This window comes from Colletes latitarsis, chromosome 2 (genome assembly GCF_051014445.1).
Source record: "Colletes latitarsis isolate SP2378_abdomen chromosome 2, iyColLati1, whole genome shotgun sequence".
Taxonomy (NCBI): Eukaryota; Metazoa; Arthropoda; class Insecta; order Hymenoptera; family Colletidae; genus Colletes; species Colletes latitarsis.
Genome location: NC_135135.1, coordinates 12,320,065 through 12,337,761, shown reverse-complemented (window position 1 = coordinate 12,337,761; position 17,697 = coordinate 12,320,065). Strand labels below are relative to the sequence as shown.

Genomic DNA, 17,697 nt, shown 5'->3' with positions numbered 1-17,697 from the left:
ATCAATACTTTATAGTTACGTTAGTCGACTAAGGCTCGATAAAATATACTTTTCAACCAGTAACTAGCAAACAATTTATTTTCAAGTCTGGCGTGCTATTTTAAAAATGTTTAGAATACATTAATAGTATCATTATAAAAACATGAATATTGTTTTAAATTTTTTCAGATTGGAAGTATACCACTCTAGAAGCATTATTTTACTTACATTTGCTTGGTGTCCGTTGTGCAAAATCATATTCCAAATATTTCCACTTAAAACTTCAACTAGCTTTACAAATAAACGCGCGCATTATTCAGATACGAATGGCGCTCGGTCGTTTTCGATCCGCCATGTTCGTTGACCGTTGATCGGTTGGGAAGCTCGGCCGGGTCTGCGAACCTAGCAGAAGTCCGGGCTATCGCCTATTCAGTTGCTGGACGCAAGTCGCAGGGTCGAGTGGTCGAGGGTGGACTATTTACGGTGTTTGCGTGTGTGTGTGTGTGAAGCAGATAAGAATAAAGAAGGTTGCTGATAGGAGAAAAAGGAATCGCATCGGCATACGTGTTCTACAGAGTGACGAGAAATAAAACCAGTGCTAGTGTAAAAGAACGATAGTAGTAAAAACTTTGTAATAATTTTTGTGAAAACAATTCGAAAAAAAGATCCCTGAACGTGTCGAGGGTCTTGTGAAAGAGAATCGTGCAACACGCTCTCCAAATCGAATAACTCCACCTCTTTCTCTCCCTCCCCCCTTTCTCTACCTATCTCTTCACCGTGTCCGTTTCTCTTTTCCCGTCTCTCTCTCCTGTCTTGTGTCTCCCCGTGTCGTTCCTCGTGGCGTGCGCGTTCCCGAAGACACCGTGGTCGGACCTTCTCCGATACTGCGCTCGTGCAACGCAGTGAGCGCGTCTCGGATAGCTAGGACGCCGGGAAGCGCAGGTGCGGGTGCGTGCGTGCATATAGTCATACGCTACGCAGAGACGTGAGCTGGAACAAAGTACGTGCGCGGAGTCGGCGGCACGGTTTCGAAGGTGTCGTTAGCAGTTGCCGTGGCAGAATGGACGGTACTACAGGTCCGCCGTCAGACGTGACGACGGCAATGGGAAGTGAAAACGATGAAGGATCGAAGGTGCGACGAGATATCGACGATTCAACCGCATCTTCTACCACTGCCTCCAGCACGGCTACGTATTCTACGTCGCAACCGGAATATTGTGGTCAGGGTTCGATAAGGGCTGGCTCCGCTTCTCCGCTCCCTACGACCTCCTCGTCTTCGTCGTCATCGTTATCCTCCTCCTTCTCCTCGTCACCACCGCAGCCGGGGTGTGGCTGCGTCGCCGCTACTGTCCTCGAGCCCGACGAAATTACTATCAGCATCACGCCAACCACCGGTGGACAGTTCGATCTTACCGTCGATCGGACCGATACAGTTGAAAACCTTAAGAAAATCATCTCAAAGAGACTGAAGGTCGCCAAGGAACGCATTTGTTTACTACATCGTGAAAGGTTGGTATTGTGTTTGGAACGAGATATCTATGTATGTATTATGAGATTGTTCACTTTAGGAATAATATTAGACCGAGTGGTGCTTAATTAAAAGAAGTTGATTGATTTTTGGTTCTTAATAAAGAAACGGGGTGAAGGTTCGAATCAAGTGTTTTCAAATCTTCGATAAATCGATGACGCGTTGGTCACGTTTCGTAGATTGATCGTTTGCGTTCAATTTTGCCTCGTGAATCAGTCACAAGGTACACTAAACTTAATACTTTCTACAATTTTTGAGAGGGGAAAACAAAAAAAACAAAAGACCTGATAGGTGAACGTATGCATGATCGTTGCTGTGCACGGTTAAAAGTTGAAAGGTGCAAGAGAAAGAACGAAAACAGCATCGATGCGACACAAGAAAAGGAGAGAGTGGGCATAATATTCGTAGGCGTCGTGGGGGCCGCCGCACGGACTGATCCTCCTCCTTCGTACGAGCATGCAAGAGAGACATAGTGGAGAGGAAGGTTGGCATACCATAGACTTGGGAGTAGGAGGTGGTGGAGGTGGTGTAGTAGGTAGAATATCTCGGGAATCGCGTACTCGTAAAGTGGAACAGTGACAGCCCTCTGCAGTGAGAGGTAGAAGAAGAAAGAGAAACAGTTGGACGGAAAAGACGACGACGACGACGGGGCCGGCTATTCCCGTACGCAACACATCGCTGGAATTTTCTCTCTCTTCATCCTCCCTTCTCATTGTCCCCCGCCCTCTGTTTCTTGATCTCGTGTATCTCGAATAGCGATGGGCATTTGATTCTCTCCGTTGCGAATTTCCGGATCATTCCGTTGTATAAAGATTACAATCACTTCAAATATTATTTCAATAAACGACAACGTTGAAAGGCTTAAAAGTAACGTTTAAAGTGGTACGAACGGTCTTAAATCCATCACTGAGAATCAGCAGCAAACACCTAGTGGTCGCAGACAATATACAAATCCAAGAAACCGCCAGGGAATGTAAAGATTCAGGGAATTATGCGTAGACGATCAACAAATGTTTCAAGATCAGACAGATGATATATAGGATGTTTCGAACGATCTCAAACGTTACGTGAAATCAGTGCTGTTGAAAAATATTTGTAATAATTGAATTTGCATCGTAATTTTTGAAGTTTTTAAGAAATCTCAATCTAAAATTCTTCGATAACCTTTAAGTTTATTATGATAAACATTTTTAAATATAACGAGAACAAAATTCTCTAAACGGTCTTTAGTAATTATTAAATAAATCGATTGACTTTTTAAATATCGTCGGATCGACTAGGTTAGAAGAGAAGCGAATTCTACCCATCGCTACTTGTTTCTTCGAGCCTACAGGGCCAGGTTTCAGACGCAGGTAGCACAGTCCGATTCCTTGCCACGTATTTAATACATATGTGTTCGTTTCTCAGCTTGCGGTGGGAGCGACACGTGCATACGGGGAATCGTTCATCGTATGCGTCCTGTTTGTCTCTTTCTCTGTTTCGTTCCACGGCTCTTTTGGACGCATGCGTATCGTGTTAAATGCAAACCTATGGATCGACGGCTCCAATTCGTCCGTATTTGTATCATTTTCCTAGTAAAACCGTTGAAATTTGTCGCCGCTAACGTATTCTGTTTAACCCGAAGCCTTTGCTTCGAATTTTGCCACGAGACATTTACACAATGATTATTCTCATCGCTTTAATCGCTGATCGCACGAAATCCGATCCGTCGCTACCAGTCGAGTCATTTCTGCGCATCACTGCTTTAAGGCGTTCCGTATCACGTGCGTCTCTGGTGATGCACAGTATCTTTTTAAGGGAATTATAAAACGCAATGAAATTACTTGTCTCTGCGACGAAAAGTAGTAATCGATTAGAGCTAAAATTCGTTAACGGAACTTCTGATTTTTTTCGGACGCAATCTTTCTAGAATTACATCCCCTAATATTGTCCTGTTCGTAACTCGATTTAAGAAAGGAAAACCCAAGCCTTCGGTGTGGTGTAACTTTACCTTAACTGTTTTGTGCTACTATTCAGCGTATGTCATCACGAGTCTCATACTTGTTAGTCATCTTCGTTGCACATATAAGGAGTGAACTTTTTTTTCTACCTGTGTGCGTTTTTGTTACCGATGGTCATCTGTTGAGGACACGACGAATCTCTTGGCAGTTTGACAAATCCATCGCGTAAAGGTAAAGATCGCCGATTATTAGTTGTGATCGATTAATGGTCAGGACTTGAATGATTTTCTCGTAGTAATAATGTAATATTGAATATTGGAAACTGATTAAAACAATTATATAATTTATTGATGCTTCGATAATTAAGATTACGCGTTGATGAAAATGAACTTTCTTCGAACGTCACTGTTAGAAAATACCGTTTCGATATTTGAAGATTTCAGTTTGCGATTAACAAGGACAACGGTACGATTCGAAGCAAACAAGCTGAGACGATAGTGGTTTGACCTCAGGAACGATAGCAAGGAGAGAATAATATTTATAGTACAGCAGACAAGAATGTTCCTGTCCCATCTTACGTTATGTATTTATATTTGCCTCGTTTTAGACGTTGCTTATTCTTAGACCGTTCGCGTGGCTGTGCTTTTCTCTCTTTCTCATTCATATCGGTTCCTGAACGCCTAAAATAATACCACTCGGCTTTTGATTTTTTAACGTTCGAATGTCACGGTCTAACCACTGTGAACGCCTCTTTTGTGACTTATCGCGCGCAAAATGGAATCGTTCGTTTATCCAAACGAATGATTTATTTTCGTCGACTTGTCTGAACGTGATAAGCTTCACGGAAACAAATGCTCCTGGGAATCTACGACTTTAATCTTCCAACTATACGATCATCGTATAATATCCAATATTTAGTGTTTTTCCATTGGAAAGTATCAATTGTAAAAATGAATTAATTCATTTTACACAGTCAAGGGGTTAAGTAACATCGCGAACTGTTGTTTTTACTGTGGACAGGCGTAAAGGTCAGCGACACGATCGTACCAGGATCTTCACGAAAACCGTTAAGCCCGTTTGAGTCTATGTGAATGGCGTCGGGGTCGCGAGTGAAAACTCGCAGATCCGCCACCCTCGCATTTTCGTTTCCTACAGTGATCGATTGATAGACGTTTCCCATTTCGTCGTTTTCAATCGATCTATTCAACCGAAGCTATCGATTCCCACAGGAAAAAAAACCAGTGACCGATTTAAATCTAGTTTTATTTTTAGTTCTTTTTCCGTGGAATTTTTTGTCGTTTAAGGTTATTCGTTGAACTCATATATGCATATACAGGGAACCCCTGGGAAAAATTTTAATGGGAGATTCTAGAGGCCAAAATAAGACGAAAATCAAGAATACTAATTTGTTGATGGAGGCTTCGTTAAAAAGTTACTAACGTTTAAAGTTCCGCTCGTACTGAATTTTTTTCTCGAAAGTACGTAGGGTTTTGGGGGTAGGTCTATTCACCAAAAATTATTGTAATTGACCCCCGCAACTGAAAATAATTTTTTTGGAACGATTTGAAAAATTTTTTTTCGTCGAAAAATTTAGGCACCTACCGTTTAGGTACCCCCCGTCGATTTTTCTTAAAAATTCGTTTTTCATTTTTAATAATTTTGTTTGATGCCCTACAGAAAAGTTGTCTAATACTTTTTTGTAGGTACCCATGAGCTCTACTTCAGAAAAAAGTTTCATTGAAATATATTCACAATTGTAGGAGTTTTGGCTGTTTGAAAATTGGACCATTTTTATGGGGTTTTTCTCATTTTTCGGGGTCAAGGATCAACTTTTCGAATATTTTTGGAATTTCTACATATTCTCCAGCAAAATACGCGTAGTTTGCTTTTTTAAACATTAAAATCGTCCAATCCGTTCAGAAGTTATGACGTTTTAAAGATTCGCATGAAATTTCGGGGAATGATTTCTGGCCTGAAATTAGATTTTTGGTAAAGAATTTTTTTCTCGAAAGTGGATAGGATTTCAAAGGTATGTCTGTTCATAAAAAATGCTTGTAATTAACCCCTGTAGCTAAATATAATTTTTTTAGTATGATTTGAAATTTTTTAATTTCATATAAAAATTTCAGTACCTACTCGAATTTTTTTCTCGAAACTGGGTAGGATTTCAAGGGTATGTCTATTCACAAAAAATGCTTGTAATTAACCCCTGTTACTAAATATAATTTTTTCAGTATGATTTAAAATTGTTTAATTCAATTTTTTAATAACTTTTTAATGAAGCCTAAGTCAAGAAATTGATATTCTTGATTTTCGTCTTATTTTGGCCTCTAGAATCTCCTATTAAAATTTTTCCCAGGGTTGGCTGAACACCCTGTATAATATGCCGTGGAATCAAAGACGATTTATACAAATGCTTACGAAAGAATGCTAGTATTTTCGCAATCGTTCCAGCGACCAGTGGTTGCTCTCGAACATACGTATGTACGCTTTGACGAACACGTTTATACAATGATCTGAAAGTAGGTATCAAGCAGGTAATTAATTTATTATTATCGTAAAGCGTGTAAAAGAAGTATCGTCTATAAATTTCAATCAGGCGTTACTCCGCGTTGTAAATATATAGTCTTTAATACTCGACTACACGTAACAGTAGCATAAGATTTTGATTATTACCTCCTGCTTTAATTTCATTATTATTAGGTAGAATTTTATATTCTCGTAGAAGAACTGGATGAACTGTTTATCCTCCTTTATCTTCTTTAATATATCATCCTTCTGTATCTGTTGATTTAACAATTTTTTCTTTACATATTGCAGGTATAGGATCAGTAAATTTTATTGTTACAATTTTAAATATAAAAAATTATAATTTAAATTATTATGATCAATTATCTTTATTTTGATGATCTGTTTTTATTACAATTTCATTATTATTATCTTTACCTGTATTAGCTGGCGCAATTATAATATTATGAACTGATCGTAATTTAAATACTTCTTTTTTTGATCCATCTGGTGGAGGTGATCCAATTCTTTATCAACATTTATTTTGATTTTTTGGTCATCCTGATATTTATATTTTAATTTTATCTGGTTTTGGATTAATTTCTTATATTATTTTTAATATAAGTGGAAAAAAAGAAACATTTGGTAATATTGGTATAATTTATGCAATATTAGGTATTGGATTTTTAGGATTTATTGTATGAGCTCATCATATATTTACAGTTGCGTAACAGTAGCATATAGCTACGATTATAGTGGATGCATTTTCGTCCTAACTGGAGTCGTTAAAAACGCGTTAGAACAATCAATTCTGTAGATCCTTATGCGTTTCCTTCGTCAGAACGTTTGATCCTACGTGCAATCTTTACACGTGATAATTGCATCGCTCTTGCTCAGTTTACATAAACAAGTGTAAAGTTCTATTTCGTGAAATACGTCTGTCTGTATGTGTCAAAAGCGAACTATAGTGCAATAGTAAGATGTTTTCATTGTTTATCGTTGATTGAAAAGGGTTTGTGCTGGTTCTATGTGTTGTCGCGTGGAGTGGGTTCGTATGAATTCATCAGGGTTAATTCGTATTTCAAGCCAATTTGATTTTCTCGTTTCAACGTAAGCGAAATAAACATAGAAATTTAATGTTTGAAGCATGATGTTTAAAATCGTCCAAATGGACGGAAATTGGTCAAAAAATGGGTTCGAATGATAATTATGTTTACAATAATATCGATATTTAAAGCATTATTGATTAATTTTTATATATTTCTTCGTATTGAACAGTATGTATATGTATAATTTATGGCTACTGTCTACAAAAGTTATTTTTGTATGTAACTCGCATGCAGTCGCAGAATAATAATGAAGAATCCAGAACAACTGAATTACAAAATGCAAACAGAAGGATTCCACTGAATATAAATTCCGAAATAAATGACAATGAGTAATAATGTACTTTTAAACACTAATACGAAGTCAAAAATTTAAAAGTGAAAAAAGAAACAAAAAGTCAGCAACAAAAGTTTGAAAAACTAATTTTACATTCACATTTCAATTTCGTTGTATTCAAATACACAAATAAAACAAATTTTCAATGTACAATGAAAATGAAATATTTTCTTAATTTAATGTAATTGCAAGTTTTTCTTTTGGAAAAATGCACTGACGAGAATGGGATTCTTTGGAATTATCTTCTTTAATTTCACTTAATATTTAATAAAATATCTGAATCGACGCACACGTTCGACAAAACTCCATTTCAGATGAAAACTCATCCACTGTAACCGTAGCTCAACATTGATTAAGCTGTCGCGTCGAAATAAATTTCAATTGTTTTGTTTTCTTATTTATGCTCTATTATCTTGTATAACTTTTCTTGGGATTAAGTTATCTTTTCACAAATTAAATCAAATGGGATTAGAACCAAAGAAATCAAAACGATATGTAAATGAAGATATAAAAATGATACGTATTCCAATCAATAAATTATGGGAAAATAAGGGAGACTGGGGCGATTATGGAAAATTATCAAAGAGATTTAAATCCTGAATTATTTTTTCGTTGCTGCTTAATTAATAAGTAATAGCAGAGTCTAAGAAAAAAATATGTATATTATATTAATGTACACAAACAATTTTTAATGCTACTGTCCTAAAAATAATGGCGAAATGAAGCAAAGAATATTAAATTCTTACTTTGAATGGAAGTGAAATTTCTGGAGAGGAAGTTGCATAATTACTTCCGCAATATGCTAAGTCAATATCAATTTCTTATGTGCTATTTGTGGTTTCATAGAATGTCGACTGTCATGCTAGTAAGACTTATCATATTGCCTAATCTCTCGGATTGTGCCGCTGTTATCGTTGTTTTTTCTGTCTTTAGCGTGATCACGGTGACGAACGCCAATGTCATCAAGATTCCTCCGTGTTTCGACACTGCGTTACTATCTGCGCAACAGTCAACATCATAGTATCTAAATACAATATTATAATAAATATTCATTCGTTTCAATATATTCACTTATTTAAAGTTTATTCGACGTTAAAAAGTCTGAAACAGTAGTGTTGCAGGACAAATTGATTGTTTCAACAAAAATCTTTAACGAACAATATTCGACCATAAAAAAAGATTACTAAATAATAAAATAAATGGATGAATTCTTTTCTCACGAGAAACTTACTTAATAAACATGACTGTATCGTATTTTGTATGATAAGGGGTAACGCCTCAATTATCCCGGATTTGTTTACGTTTATCAGAAATATGCGATTAATACACCCTTTCTGCTTAACGTGTACAATAATCTCATTGATATAACATTTTAATGAAACATTGAAATTTATGTTTTAGACAATTGCGAGAAGGAACGCTCGAAGAAAATCGTTTACAAGATGGCAGTTGTCTCACGTTGTTACCGAGCGTGGAAACCGGCCTGTTGGTAAGTCGTATTTTTTACGTTTTACAAGAAAAAGCCAACGCGGTCGTTTACTTTTCACAATAATCCTCTCGTCGATGGAAATTTGATTACTTCTTGTTGTTGTTCGAGTAAATTAGGTTTGAAAAGATTCGTAAAAATAGCCAGAGGATAGTTTCTCTAATAGAATTTATTTTCAATGGTCGAAGCGTACCTGTCGATAATATCGCTCGATAACCGTCATCGAGTTAGCTTGTTCGCAGAAATGACGCACCGAACGCGTAAGGCGTGTTTCTTTTGTTGTATCCGTGATCACAACCCGGATTCTATGCAGTTCGTCTTGAAAACCGTTCTTCGCGGTAGAGGATGTGCGTGAAACAGGAATTCTCACAAGAGGCAGAAAACGTACGTGCAGAGTTGCGATCCGGACAAACGCCGTTAACTCTGCCCGTTCGTGTATCATCGGGTCACTTGGTTTCTCGGTCATCGTATCGTCGGTGCTTTATTTTCTGGTACTATTACGTCATATATTTTTCTTTGTCGATTCTGGTGACGATCGACTGCTGGACATCGTCGTCGATTCGATATGTCCATCCCCCGAGCATCATGGTTCACGATTTCATCGTTTCCTGTCTGATCGAACGGTACTCCCGAACTGCTTGATTTTAGATGCACGTTTGTCGTAGCCTGAAAGAAATATGCTTTAAAGGATATTTGTGTGTGGTTATCCGATTTGAATCGATAAAAATGAAGCTCGTCCGAGCACCCGGTGCACGCGCATACAAAGGATACGGTCTTCTCTCTCTCATTGAAATAGAGTCTAACCTGTGCTCGAGGCACTGGCAACAGCGCATCACGGGTCCTTATCGCGACCGAGCTCGTTCGCATGGCTGTCAAGGGGACCGCCCGCTCGAGTCTCGGTCACCCGCAGTCAATTTTAAAGTTCGCTCGTGTGTAGGTATATGTAGCGAGCTCCGGCCACGATCAGCGCTAGTGGGTATATACGCGTCGTTCTTTCGTGGGTGGTTACGGAGAAACGGGGCGAGACCTACGCCAGTTTCGCACGACACAGTTGGCCAGCCTGATCGGTTCTCTGACTAAGAATGCTTCCCAATCGACACGCATCTCGAGTTCCTTCTTTGCTTCGGCTCCCCTTTTTTGCGACTGTTCCGCCCGTTTGGTCTTGAATACAAGCGAGACCCAAAATCATTTCACCCTTCGATGTGAAACAGAGAAATCGACGTGCCGTTCAACCGATCTTGTTTCGTTTGTAGTACTTTCCCTGGAATTCTATTTTCTCGACGTTTACACTTTGAAAATTATTACACTTGTAGATCGCGTCAAAGCTAGGTGGCAGAGTAAATCATTTTCTGGAATTATATAATAGCATGTCTTGTATGCACGAAGGCTTACATAAAACGATGTAAACTATGAATAGTCGTATAGTACAACATAGGAGCATAAGCTGTCTTAATTCGTCCTGAGAACAATCGATGAGATACATAACGAAATTTTCTGGACGGATTAAATGAAGGATATAATGTGTCAACTGTTTTCGATTACATAAATAAATTAGAGTATTCTGCGGTACATTGACACTCTTTACTGGTAGCGATGAACGGTGTCGCATTTGTAAAGGGTTAAGAACGAAATCGATTATTGCGTAGAAGGAAAAGCACGGCGTAGTCGAGTCGATCCGCTTGACGGTATTGGACCATCAAATAGGTTCAAACTTTGATAGGCAGCGACGGACTCTAAAATGCCTCGGCAGGAAGTTTTATCGATCGTCTATGGAAATTCTGCAGCCGGCAGCAGCACCTCGCGCTTTCGCATTATCTCTAGGGTACGTGGGAAGCGTCCAAAAGCGGCATTAAATGATAATTCGGTGCCATGCGACGTCGCTTTGATATATCGTGTCTACGGTCGACTCTCGATTAATTGTCACAGACGTTGCTAAGCGAGAGCGGAGGCAACTGATCGTTCGATAAATAAAAAACGCGTCACGCTCTTAAATGGCTCGAATTGTGTCGCCTTGGAACAACAAAAACCATAACGCGATGACGTCACGAACGTTTCGACGAGACAGAGAGAAGTTGTGTCACGATTCAGGTATACCTCGAACTCCAGCGACAGTTTGCCCTCGGCCAATGTTTTCGGTTGTTTGGAACGAATCATATTTCGTATATATCTTTAGATGACCTTCAAAGGGTGAATGCCACCGGAGTAACGACGTATGGGTGTATTCTCACTAAAAATATTCTCGCTCTACGATAGAAATTTATTATTCTGTATTGATCGTGTATCATAATGATGTATCTTTCTACCATAAAACTGTTTATTTTTAACGTATTTTAAAGTCCTTAACTCGTTCGCACGTGTGAAATACCTCCCCACCACGGAGTGACTCAGTCGTAAGAACGCTACTTGTCAGTATTAATGTAATTCGTCGTTTATGTCCTACTTAGCATCTTTACTAGTATTTCCAGCTGACACGTGGTGAGTGTGTGTGCGTGCAAGTCCCTACCACCGGTGCTGCGTGAAGCTCTCTTTTCGCTAGTGTACTTTTTCCTTATCCTACAATACGAGTCAGTCAGCACCGGCTAGACGTGCACTAGCGACACGCGTAGGAGAAGAAGGTGGGGGAGGGCCGTCTCGGAGGGGCACGGACCCGGCATTTACGATTCATGGTGTAGTACATTTCTGGCTGATAGCAGGTTGCGCTTCGAGCGTGGCGCCATCGGCTTCCTCGACGGTCGTCACGGCACTCACGTCGCTCCGCAGCTTCGCCAGGGGTTCTCGAACTTCTCGCTAGCCCCGACGCTTTTTATATCGGTACTCATTCGAAGAGGACAAACGGTAGAAAACTTCGTACTAATCGAAGTTTCTGTTACAACCTCGTCTCCCAACATTTTAATCCTTTTACGAGTAAATAATAGTTCCAACCGTTTGGTCCATCGAGATTAAATTTTTTCTTGTTGTTAAATATCGCGAAAAGTGTTACGCGGGGTACTTTGTGTATGTATATTTTCTTCCTTTAGATACATATGAAATATGCAAATATGTAAAGTGTTGTCCAATCACTTTGTTTCGCACTGTACGCGATTGAAGGCAGTACCGCAGGTCCATCCGTCGAAGCTCAGATTCACCACAAAATGAGCGTGCGTGCAAATCGAATTACCGAATATATGATGACCGTCAGTGTAAAGGAAGTCCGTTAGGTGTATAGAGGGATGCCTAGCTGTGCTGTCGAGGGTCTGAGCCGCGGTTCCGCGAGGTTTCCTCTCTTCTGCAGGTCTTCTCGCGTTTCCATCTTTCGTCGTAGGCTCATCGATTCAACCTCATCTTGCCGGTGGATGAATAGACGGACAGGGGGTAAAAGAACCGTTATTGGTATTCAGTGTTTCGACGAAGAAACGAACAGGGGAGGATTCTTTTGAGTTCTGCGACGATTTTTCGATAAGGAACATTAATCGCTTTAAAGAGATCGACACGGTATCGACGCGTCAGTCACAAAGAAGGATGATATATTACATTTTTAATCCCATACTCGTCGAAACTCCGCCACTGTACAGCTTCCCATTTGGCGTGGTTAAGACTCTTGGATGATGGAGGTTCCTTTGATACGACGTGGAAACTCGTCTCGCATTGATTCAGATTTATTTGCTAAAACAAGAGCTATAAAATTGTCCGTGTCGATGGTTAATCCAGGCATTCCTCTCTATGGCTTCTTCGTCTCGTCTCATTGGAGCAACGCCTTTTAGCCGGTGAAAGTATTTAAACGCCGTTTAGCGGAAGACACTTTACTGAATCGTGTCACGCGTTTCCGTTGGTAAAGTTACAGTTGCTACGATGATAGGGTCCAAGCAAAAAAGCCACTACCCGCGTCATCCGATCTAACGCGATTGCTCGCAGATCCTATTTCAAAAGATAAAAGACGAAAGCAATGCGAACCGATAACGGGCAACCGCGGTAGCGACAAAAACCTAATTATACCATGAGCCTTAATTAACATAAATATTTTCAGGCACAACGACCGGAGCAGAGTGTGATGCAAGCACTGGAGAGCCTAAATGATTCTCAGGTGAACGACTTCCTGTCGGGCAAAGCTCCTTTGAACCTCACCATGCGGCTAGGCGATCACATGATGCTGATACAACTGCAACTGTCCACGGTGACGCCAGCCTCGCCGACTGCTAATCAAACAACCAGTAACACGACCGGGTTAACCATCGGTGGGAATAGCTCGAATGGATCGAATTTGCCCGCCAGTCACGTATCGACCTCCTTGCAAAGCAGACGATCCACGGTTTTGGCCGCCCGCTCGACCACCAGTGCTTCGACGAAACTGCAAAATGGCACCGCGACCGCGCGTACTTCGTCCCTAATACGCAGCCTGGTATCGGCGTTGCATGCCGCCGCCAGCTGCAGCACTAGCCTATCCACGGCGACGACAACGACCAGTCCTATTTGTTCCAGTCGCGCGACCACTGCCTCCTCCGTTTCCTCGACGTCCTACTCGCCTATTAGTCCGCCGCATACGTCCTTCTGCGCCAGCCAGTCTCAGACCCCGTGCACCGGCAGCAATCACTGCCCCCTATCGCCTAACAGCAACTCCACCGCGTGTCAGTCTTGCCTTCTGTATCACTATGCTTACGACCACCGTCATTACATCCACCATGCTTACAACCACCATCACCACCATCATCATTACAACCACCACCACCATCATCATCATCATCACTCGAGAAGCAAACCCACCACGTCCCCGAACACCTCGCAGTCGCCACCTTCACCACCGCCGCCAAGGAAAAAACTGTGTACCGCTCACCATCACGGCCAACAACAATCCGCGAATGCCGCGGAAACGTGCAGGAGTAACGTCGCGGACGGGGACTCGAGCCTGCAAAGCCCTATCTCCAACATGGCGGAGCAGAACTCGAAGGCCGCGACCCTCGACACCAGGGCGCTCGCCGAGGCATCCCGTAATTTAACGCAGAAATTGAAGCAGCTTTCCTCTGAGGTACTCACCTCGCGGGTCGACCTCGCAGAGGTATACATTATTACCGATGCCAGTTCCCCCTGTGTACCACTATTTCGTATATATTTAGAGCAATGTATTTATTAAGGCCTTAAGAGACGGTAAAAATCGAGGTGACTCGATAATTTTCTGTTTCGTTGAAATTTAAGCGAGAAACGAACAAATGTTTTCATCTATGACTGGTAAAACGAATTATTATAGCTTGCCTACCGGGAAACAATTCGCATATTCTCTTAGGTCCTTAAGCGTATGTTTTTATAATTAATTCGTTCGGCAGAAGACGTGGCATTTATTTTGGTGTGCATGGCACACGATGCGATTAATATTTTATTATTGTCGAGGTCTAATCGCATCGGTATAAATGTGACATGATTATCGAGTAGTGCATGATTCTGTCAATACCTGTTGGCCTTTTAACTTTTCACTTTAGTCCAATCAATATACGAGAAGAGAATACAGTAAACGTTGGATATATGTCCAAATTGATCTACAGTATAAATGCCCGGGGGTTCATCCCCACCACTGAGAGGAGATTCCCTTAGTACACCACAAAGCTCGGTAGTTGAGAAGGACTTCCTTCTCTTCTACTCGCTGTCGTTTTCTACGTTCAACAGTCGACTCCAAGCTGTTTCTATAATTAAAATCCATCCGTCTACTTCATAAACGCCTGGCCTGGAGTCCCAATTTTCAAGCATATATCCACCTGTTACTGTATACGTTTTTGTCATGTTACGCTATTAAAGAATTCGAGTAATTAATTGGCTGCAACGAACATTGCACGTTTATTGTGTTAACTAGATTATTAGTCTCAGAATAAATATATTCAACGGCGATGAATCCTAATAAGTGTAATGTGCCTCCTTTGAATACAGGAAAATGCAAGACGTAGGCAAGGTGCAATAATAGAGAGTATGCATCATCATGGAAAAGGCGTATACTCTGGTACGTTTAGTGGAACCCTAAATCCAGCTCTTCAAGATAGACATGGTCGTCCTAAACGAGATATAAGTACTATCATTCATATTCTGAATGATTTACTGTGTACCACACCGGCTGCAACGGCAGGTTACTATAGGCATCATCACAGGCATTCGAGTGGCCGTCAACAGTCTTCAATGTCTCCGTCCTCCACTGGAACGACAACTACCGTGAACAGTGCCACGACGTCCATTGGTTGTCACGATTCTTCTGCGCCTGGATATTCTACTAGTACCAAATTTATATCATATTAACCGAATTACTCGTCCCTGCAAAATTTTAATTTGTTACCAGTTTTTGAAGAATGTCGCTAAGTAGAAACTTATCTTGTGAAGCAGAACTTATCTTGACTCGTTTAGATGAAATAAGCATAATACGAGATATGGCGAGTTGATTGAACAATTTTATAAATTCGAGCAAAAAATTCATCTATTTTTTGAAAATTTGAAACCGAATCTTTACAAAAATCTGCTCGGATCCTTTTGAAAAATAGTTATAATATTTCACAACTGTGTACATGTCAACTTGTTTTCAATTAATACCGTTGCAGACAAACATATTATTCATTCAATTTTATTATTAGTATATATACTCGTACGCAAAAGTATTTGATCGCAAACATTTATAATATTTAACTAATGAAATATATATGTTAAACTGAAACATTTGATATAATTTAACACATATAATAAGGGATGGGTTTGAAGATTACATAAGTGAAATTAGAAAATAACTCAAATGTTTTAATAATTTTATTAATTTTTGACGCAGAGGAATTATCGAAGGAAAACGAAGCGACTAAAGGAAAGATGAGACGTCTACGTCTTGTGATGGAACAGCGACGTGCTAAGAGAAAAGCTAGACGACAGGCGAGGGCAGCACCGCGTACTACACAATGGGCAACGGTGACACCCGATCCGACTGCGAACGCGACAGAATCACAAAACGAACCGGAACTTCAACCGTGCAGTCCGGAACCAGTTGTGGCTTGAACAAGTCGTTTGTCGATTGTTGGCACAGTAGTTTCCTCCTCTATCGTACATGCAATGAGTTTCGTAAACTATCGCACTGATTTATTCAAGCAACGGCGGACTCGGTTGCTTTTGCGTAGGTGTTTGTTCGCTGCAGACACTATTTCGTTCAATACGTACCAAGTACCCCCGAGAGTCAAGTTTCTGTTATCTTATTTATACTTTGTTATAGTCAACAAAACTTCTAGTTCGATACATTTGAATTATACAATTGAACGTATCGCGGGGTACTATATTGAATCGAGACTGTTTTTAAACCGGTAACGCTATAGTTATGCACGTAACACACGACACGCATAATCCACAGTATTGCCCGATAACGCGTACTTTCGAATGTTTAAGTATACGTTTGAACCTTTGGATCGTGTACAGTCCCAATAACGACGCCTTCGATCGAAAGTTAAAGAAATTTAGCAATATTAATAATGGAACACGTGCGATCCTAGGGCACGGTCATAGAAATTATATTAATAGAAAGAGAAGAAGTATCACGACGAAACGTGCACGTCGTTCGAAAACTCATGCTATTTAATAGAAACTGTTACAATATAAAAGTAATTAAACTGCATTAAAAGGAAAACAGTGTTTGGCTATACTCAGGACTTGATCGTAGGTGACAATAATTGCACTCGACGAATGAATCAGTGTGACGGCACGCGTACGTCTATTGTATCGATCGTGAATGAGCGATGAATTGACGAATAAAAGCAAGAATATTGGTAGATGACAAAATTGTACGTTAACAAAGTTTTGTCGATAGATGTCTGACGCTAGAAAATGAAAAAAAAAAAAAGAAAAAGGATCGCCACTTTGATCAGTTGATTATCAATCCTGTCGGTATCGGTGTATACTCAGATTTAGTAGACACGAGTAGAACTTTAAACTCACACACTTTACGAATTGCAGGGAAGACCGCTATAAAAAGCAATATTACAAAATGTTTACTCGCGATTAACAAAAAACTTGCGATAACTGTAATGTTATTGTGAGAATAATGATTTACGAGTAAACGTATTTTGCATCTGTTGGCGGGAACTGATTGATTCATGTTACGTTATTGAATGTACATACGAAAAGTGCGTTTTGTAATGTCACTGACATACATATAATTAAGTTTCTGTAAAAACAATAAACAAAGTGACATTGATTCAACAGTGTATTACTTTGTTTGCGACGGTGACATTAATTCCTTATGCTTTTGCGTATCGATACAGTTCGATGTATGAAAATGATCAGTCAGTTCAATGTCAACAATCCCATATCAGTTTTTGGTATATGTAAAGATTAGAACAGACTGGATTTTTAACTTCGAATAATTGAGTTGTAAGCTTGGTTGCTCTATCCGAGGATCATCATGCATTGTTCTTCGGCAAAAAAGAACTCAAAGCACGTGGATAAATGGTCCTATAGTTAGAACTAGATAATCCTATCGCATGGCTCCAACGCCAAAATTCATTTAAGTTTACTAGGTACTAAATAATATAATATCATCTAATAATAGTATATTGCGTTAGGTTACTTAGGGAAAAAATATTATTACTATTATTATCATTACTACCGCTACAGTTTTGCAAACTGGCTCAATATTGTAACATATGATTATTGAATTTTATCGAGTACCAAAATAAATAAGATTGCTTGCTAAGCTAAGAAGAAGTCCATGTTTTAGTCTTGTTTGAATGTGACATCGTCTGTTGAGTGTTTGTTATTGTTATCGCTGTTTATTGCCTGTAAAGGAGAAGAAATCATCAACGCTGTTTTAGTTTTATTCTACTGAAACATATTTT

General features: G+C 39.8%; 1 protein-coding gene and 1 pseudogene across 2 annotated transcripts; both read left to right on the top strand.

Moving 5' to 3' along the window:
• Positions 1-181: 181 nt before the first annotated feature.
• Positions 182-17,566, top strand: LOC143346901 (uncharacterized). 2 transcript variants are annotated; one of them, XM_076775545.1, is made up of 5 exons: positions 182-1,488; positions 8,800-8,887; positions 12,888-13,913; positions 14,774-15,110; positions 15,651-17,566. In XM_076775545.1, the coding sequence occupies exons 1-5, from the start codon at positions 1,040-1,042 to the stop codon at positions 15,869-15,871; spliced, it is 2,121 nt and encodes a 706-aa protein (XP_076631660.1). In that variant the 5' UTR covers positions 182-1,039; the 3' UTR covers positions 15,872-17,566. The 2 variants fall into 2 exon arrangements, with proteins under 2 accessions (XP_076631660.1, XP_076631670.1); XM_076775555.1 differs by having other exon boundaries at positions 183-1,488; positions 12,888-13,883.
• Positions 1,964-6,891, top strand: LOC143347092 (cytochrome c oxidase subunit 1 pseudogene; annotated as a pseudogene).
• Positions 17,567-17,697: the final 131 nt, after the last annotated feature.